The sequence below is a fragment of the Miscanthus floridulus genome, chromosome 8 (assembly GCF_019320115.1).
Source record: "Miscanthus floridulus cultivar M001 chromosome 8, ASM1932011v1, whole genome shotgun sequence".
Classification (NCBI taxonomy): Eukaryota; Viridiplantae; Streptophyta; class Magnoliopsida; order Poales; family Poaceae; genus Miscanthus; species Miscanthus floridulus.
This window is the reverse complement of record NC_089587.1, coordinates 226,878,993-226,885,428: the sequence shown is the minus strand read 5'-3', so window position 1 is coordinate 226,885,428 and position 6,436 is coordinate 226,878,993. Positions and strand designations below refer to the sequence as shown.

The 6,436-nt window shown below is 44.9% G+C and overlaps 1 protein-coding gene across 1 annotated transcript; it reads right to left on the bottom strand.

Annotated features, from left to right (window-relative positions):
• Nucleotides 1-254: 254 nt before the first annotated feature.
• LOC136475237 (AT-hook motif nuclear-localized protein 9-like) lies at nt 255-5,353 on the bottom strand. The gene is made up of 5 exons (XM_066472792.1): nt 4,105-5,353; nt 3,229-3,296; nt 1,581-1,712; nt 979-1,140; nt 255-778 (listed from the first exon to the last, which is right to left on the bottom strand). Exons 1-5 carry the CDS (start codon nt 4,709-4,711, stop codon nt 548-550), a joined length of 1,200 nt encoding a protein of 399 aa, XP_066328889.1. The 5' UTR covers nt 4,712-5,353; the 3' UTR covers nt 255-547.
• Between the last annotated feature and the right edge of the window lie 1,083 nt (nt 5,354-6,436).

The window sequence follows — 6,436 nt, the reverse complement described above, 5'->3', positions numbered from 1 at the left end:
AAAGTTTGACTAAATCTATATAAAAAATGCAATAATTTATTATACTAAATATCGTTAAATTAACCATGCAATATACTTTTCACAGATCACAGTATATCTAACTATATAGACTCATAAATGCTAACAATATTTTCTACAAACTTCATTTTATCAAACTTAACAAAGTTTGACCCAATATAAACCCAGAGTTGCATAATCCTTTTTCAGAGACAAGGCCATACATGGACTACAATGACCCATCCATCCGCCTCCAAGAATTCCAAGCCTCTTCTTCCAAAAGTAGCATATACCACATATATTAACATAACACCATCTTTAGGTGGCAAAGCATCTCCCATTATCTCATACAACAACATCCCAAGTACATTATCACATCACAACAATACCATATATGATATGCTCGGAGTTCTGAGTTTCCTAAACCACAGCAAAGCCTACAACAAAGTTGTTAGTACATGCATGCTGTGTGTCCGAGGAGGAGGATTCCATTTGTTCCGAGGAGGAGCCTTATCCACCCACCCAACCAGATGCAGCGACCGCTACCCTACTACTCGCGGATCGAGTTGATATCGATGTTGGGAGTTCTCGAGTCCATCTGCCGCATCATGCCCGATGCCCACCCGCCGCTCATCGCAGGAGGGCCCATGCTGCTGTGCTCTGCAAGTGCCATCGCAGGGGCCACCTCTTCGTCGCCGGCGTTCGCCTCCTCAGGCTCCATGTCCGCCTCGGCTTTCGCCTTGTTCTTCGAACCTCCGTACATGAAGCTCCCCACTATCACCTGCAACAATGCAAAACCAGTGCGTAAGAAACAACCCAACCACCACAACAGGTGGTCCATGAACGGTGGCCATGGTCCCTTTATTATGCAGATGACACAACAACCAAACCATATGACAGCAAAATTATAATACTGACAGTATATTCATATACAGTATACTACTTCACAAAAGGTCAGATGACCTCTTCTATCACACTCACCTGAACTGTTCCAGCTGCTGTCAGGACTCCACCTACACTCCCACCAATAACCCTGTGGTCAGGACCACACAAAGCTATGCAAAGCCCTCCACTTCGGGTACGTGTGCCACCATCGTCTAGCACCAAGTACGACCCAGAAAGGCACAAGATCTCAAATCGACCCTGCCAAATCAACAATAAAGCATAAGGGTACAAAACTAAATGAGAACAATATAATTGAAGTATACATGAATAGTTCCCAAAAAAAAGTATCATGCAAAGTATGGCCTGTACTGCAACCTAAAACAAGGATAACAACCACCTTGGACTGAAAGCAGACGTTCTCAGCATACTCAACTAATTAAGAGAAAGTATGCAAACACATGCCTCCTTTTATGATTTATTTTTCCCCTTTTGATAGCAATACTTCAGCTGTAACATGCAAGCAATCCAACTATCCAGGCAAATCCTACCAGGAAACCTTTTGCTTAATTTGCACAGTGGGCAAACATTTATATTCAAATATGCAACAAGAATCTCACTCAAAAAAAAATGCAACAAGAGAAGAACAAAACACATGCATGCAGTAGTTTTTAGGCAAATGATAACCAACCGCGACATACCTCGTATGTAACCACACCCCCAGAGTCTGAATCCTGGTGAAGGGTTGCTGTAGAAACAGCTCCAGTCGCTGAGATGATGCACACTGCCCTTGGGCCTTGTTGTGAGAAGGCCATTATTCTGGCAGCAACGTCCTGCACAGACCGGAAAGCTATAGTCAATCCATAATCAGCACCCCCATGGTTGGCATTTACCAGAGTTAACAATTGCCACTATAGCAACCGCCAACCAGATAGCAGCATAAATACAACAAGAAGAACAAAGCCTTTTAGTGATTTAGTCCCAAGGTTATTCTCTAGTACTAGATAGCAACACATATCAATAAGAAAAAGACTATTCTCAAGTAGATAACCCACAAAGTTGAACTGCGATTTAACCAAGGTGAGCTGGGACCAAGACCTTGTAGGCACAAAAGTTTTCACTTTTAAAAGAAAACCATAGGTGCATTGGATTTCAAGGATAGAGGATTTTATTAGATATATGACATTAGGTGTATGATTGCCATGATAATACAGCCTAAGGCATGAAGTGTCATTGTAAGTGTCACATCAAGCAGCTTCTGAGGGCAGAATGCTAATGATGCATCATCAGCAAGTCCTATTATATAAAGACATTAGCTTGCATGATGTAACAATGATGCTAAATCAGCTGCAACCATCCCACATTACAACCTCCTTCAATATCAATGGTAAATTCCTCATTTTACAGCTAACAAAATGACAAGAGGGTACCACAAAAGCTAAAAGGCAAGTTTTATAGAACGGCGATTAGACCGGCTATATTGTATGGAGCAGAATATTGGCCTACAAAGATTCAACATGTTCAACAACTGAGTGTTGCAGAAATGCGTATGTTGCAATGGATTTGTGGTCACACAAGAATGGACCGAGTTCGGAATGATGATATACGTGATCGCCTAGGGGTAGCACCAATTGAAGAAAAGCCTGTCCAACATCAGTTGAGGTGGTTTGGCCATGTCCAAAGGAGACCTTCAGAGGCACCAGTGCATTGTGGAGTCCTAAGCCAAGCTAATAATGTGAGGAGAGGTAGAGGAAGACCGAAATTGACATGGGGGAGGCAATAAAAAGAGATTTGAAAGCTTGGGATATACCTAGAGATCTATGTTTCAATAGGAGTGCTTGGAAAGCAGCTATTGAAGTGCCTGAACCGTGACTAGGGGCTCTTGGTGGGTTTCAACTCTAGCCTACCCCAACTTGCTTGGGACTGAAAGGCGATGTTGTTGTTGTTGTGACAGCTAACAAAATGGCTGTAACCTAATGTATAGCGGTAATATAGAAGCTGCTAAATGCCACCAGTGAGTTGAAAACAACAAATACAATTGACCACCAAAGAAGAGTTCGCTACACTACCTCCAGATTCATCTGGCATTGTCTATTCAGATACCACATCTAACAGATGCCCTTTTATTACAGCAGGAAATTAGTTGGGTATGCACACTGGGTATTTGGGTAAACCAGATACAGTTTGAAGGTAATTGGCAGCATCAGACACAAACCATCACCACCCATCACTCATGCCACTACGCAAACAAGAAGTCCCACTCCCACATAGCAATCATGCATAAATCAACAATGGGTGCAAGCGACCCTTTTGGAAATTAATCATCAGTTAGTGTTCATTGAAACTTACCTCTCCTGGTTGAATAATAATCACATGAGGAGTAAAACCTGTTCCAACAGAGCCAAGAAACCACTTTCCTAAACAAGACAATAGAATTTCATCAGACGACAAATATACAAAATCAGCAGTTCATGCATACAAAAAAAAAGGAACGCAAAAGAACAAAAAAGCTAGTTAGGAAAAGGGTCCACTTCTTTCTTTTTCTTTTGGGAAGAGACAAGGTAGTAAAAGAGGTCAACTGCTTGCTTAACATAACAGAGCCAGCAGACAATATAAAATATGTTGTCAATTCAAGACCGTTGAATTCATGATCTCAATTTAGAAAAACGACAAAAAAAAAGGTGCCTAAACGACATGTCAGGACCTACTCAAATTCAGAGTAAAATCCCGAATAGGTCGTGCAACAGATACGTAAACACAACAGAACACGAGGGGATTGTATTTGCCATGATGACAGTTATATATTCCAGAGGGCAATAGGTGAATAACAGCCTAGCAATCATGGGGAAGACAGGCAGTGGATGTAACGTAAGAAACAAACCAAAAGCACAGGTGCGACAGAACACATTAATCAGAGTTGATCCAGTTGCTAGATAGAACATATAAAGCAAGCTAAGTCCAGTATTCATCTTAATAGAATAATATACAATGTGTCTGGATTCATCATTCAAGGAAGGTCCAACATAACACAACAGTCAGAGCATACACATACCCAAGAAGCAATGCGATCATGCGAAAAGTTATCCGTTACAGAGATTGAAACGTACCATTAATTGCCTAGCACATTTCACTCAGTTTCACAAATAAAGTACATATAAGCCATATGAATTGATTAATATAATGCATACGGTATGTAAGTGAAATTACAAGGCCATGGAAGCTCACCAAGCGAAGCCAACTGTTGCATCTTTCCAGAGCCAGGTGGCCGCCCCCTGCCACGTTTCTCTGATGGCGCGCCTGAACCTGAACCCCCTGATCCCCCCGACCCAAATCCAGAACCTGGAGTGCAAACCATGGTTCCCATCCCCGGGATGGACGAGTGAGGCGTCGATGACGAAGAGGGTGATAACCCGAGAGTCACCGACCCATCAGGCTTATACTTCCTTGGCCTACCCCGCTTCTTCTTCACCTGCTCATCCTGGCCAGGCCCACTCCCCTGATCCCCCTTAACATCGGCGCTCACGGCCGCACCCATGCCAATGTCCATACCACCGCCGCCGGAGCTGGAGCCACCACCAGCGCTGTGCTGCGCCACATGATGTGAGGCCTCGATATGGTGGTACCCCGGCCCAATGTGGGGACCCCCAACATGCGGGGTCCGGAATGCGTACCCCGCAGAGACAGCATCAAGATGCTGCCTGTACCCGCTGGGAGGCGGGCCGTGGAGCCCCGCCGAGTGGCCGGGGACACCAGGCGCCTCGATGCCCCGGTGCTGCGCGTAGAACGACGAGAAGTTGGGCCCCGACGCCACCGTGGACTCCCTCCCGTCCATTCATAGGAATGGGCAGCGCCGCCACCCACCGATACGCAGGTGGGGGGCAAGCCTAGTTGCAAGGAACGGCACAAAGGTGGTGGCTACTGTCTCACTGTTCGAGATCAGATGCTCCCGAAAGGTATTGGAGCGAGCAAATGGACGCGAGAATCTCAACTCTGAGGATCTTGCCCTCCCCCCAGGAACTCTCGCGCAAAACCGCAGTTGCTTGTGGTGGCGGGACGAGGCGAGATCAGATCGAGGAACGAGAGATCTCAAGAAAGCGGTGGGATTTCCGGAGACGGAAGGAATGGGACGCGAGGCATGGATGAGGGGGAAAAACACAATCTTTGCGACAAATGGCCGGAGTGAGAAACGGAGGGGATTTGTGGCGAGGCTTTCGGTGGAGACCGACCCTCTGAGACGAAGGGTGGCGGCGCCGGAGGGTTGGGTGGCTCGCGCCGGGATCTGCTCGGCGGCGGGTGGGAAGGGGCCGATCCGATCGGGAATGGCGATGCGGAAATGGGGCGCTAAAACCCTAGAGATGGGGGCTGACGGAAGGAGCGAGGGATCAGACTCAGAGGAGGGGAGGGAACGGACCCAAGAGGAGGAAGAGCGGGAGGAGAGAGAGAGAGGGAGGGGGAGAGTGCGGGAGGAGGGCGAAGGATTTTCTGTGAGAGGCAGAAAGAATGGCACATTGCTACTCACCGTGACTCTGATCATGTGACTTCAGTGTGGTGGTGAATCACACCAATCGTGGAAGTGTTGAGTTATGGTTCAAATAACATGTCATGATCACTATAAGGTGATTTTATCGCTCTAACCGCTAGTTTGGAAAACTCAAATTCCCTTAGAATCTTTTTCCAGGATGAGCAAATCATGGGATGTCATTTGAATAAGGCATTTAGTTATTTGTGGGAGGTTTTCCTTTCCTGGGTTTGGCTCCCCTTCCTTCCAAATTAGGCCAAAAATTGTCACCGAGATTGTAAGGTAATCTTAGATTTTCACTCTACCTCTACTGGACATTTCAGGTTAATTTCACCTATCACAATATTTCCAAACTTCTTTTACTTTAACTAGCAATGTCTATAAAAGTATGAGGGTCTTATATTAAATAAAAGATAATATGTTTTAGGAATATTTTGCACCTTCATATAAGAGTCTACATCGTATAAACCTGCGGCACTATGATCAAGAAAGGCTAAGGATCACCAATTTTTATCTAATCACCGCTTCCTCCTTAATATATAGGTGTATGTTCACCTTCCTGAGTAACCGGTTGCTAATTCCATAATAACACCGTCCAAAAAGTTGTTATCGCATATGAAAGCGTAGCTCACACCTCCTCTTCCCCGCCTCTACATCTAAATTCACAATGCTCGCCACTTCTTTGATCTGCTATGAGTCTACGAATAGACTAAAAATTGGATGCACTGGGATAGAAATTTTGCCACGATATCCTCTAACTGCCACTTCTCAAATTGCAACCGTCTTGGGACCGAAATTTTCACGATGTCATGGCCTATATAACTATCCATGGAGGAGGACTATGGCTATGAAATTCCAATGAACTCCCCCTCCTACTCTGATTCAAAGGTTCTCATTTACTCATTTTTTTTATTATGCCTTGTCTTCCTTCTTATGGTTTCATTCTTCTGTTATCTTTGTCATGTCGACTGTTGTAGGTGATGAAGATCTAGGAGCAGGTAAAAGTACAATTAAGCCTTAATTGTGGATTTTGATGAT

What these genes read in the sequence shown, in the direction of transcription:
- LOC136475237 (XM_066472792.1), bottom strand. Translation starts at nt 4,711, where the DNA reads ATGGACGGGAGGGAGTCCACGGTGGCGTCGGGGCCCAACTTCTCGTCG. An exon ending in TTATTATTCAACCAGGAGAG is followed by an intron (nt 1,713 to 3,228) that starts GTAAGTTTCAAT and finishes CGGTCTGTGCAG; the next exon opens with GACGTTGCTGCCAGAATAAT. An exon ending in GGGGTGTGGTTACATACGAG is followed by an intron (nt 1,141 to 1,580) that starts GTATGTCGCGGT and finishes TTGATTTGGCAG; the next exon opens with GGTCGATTTGAGATCTTGTG.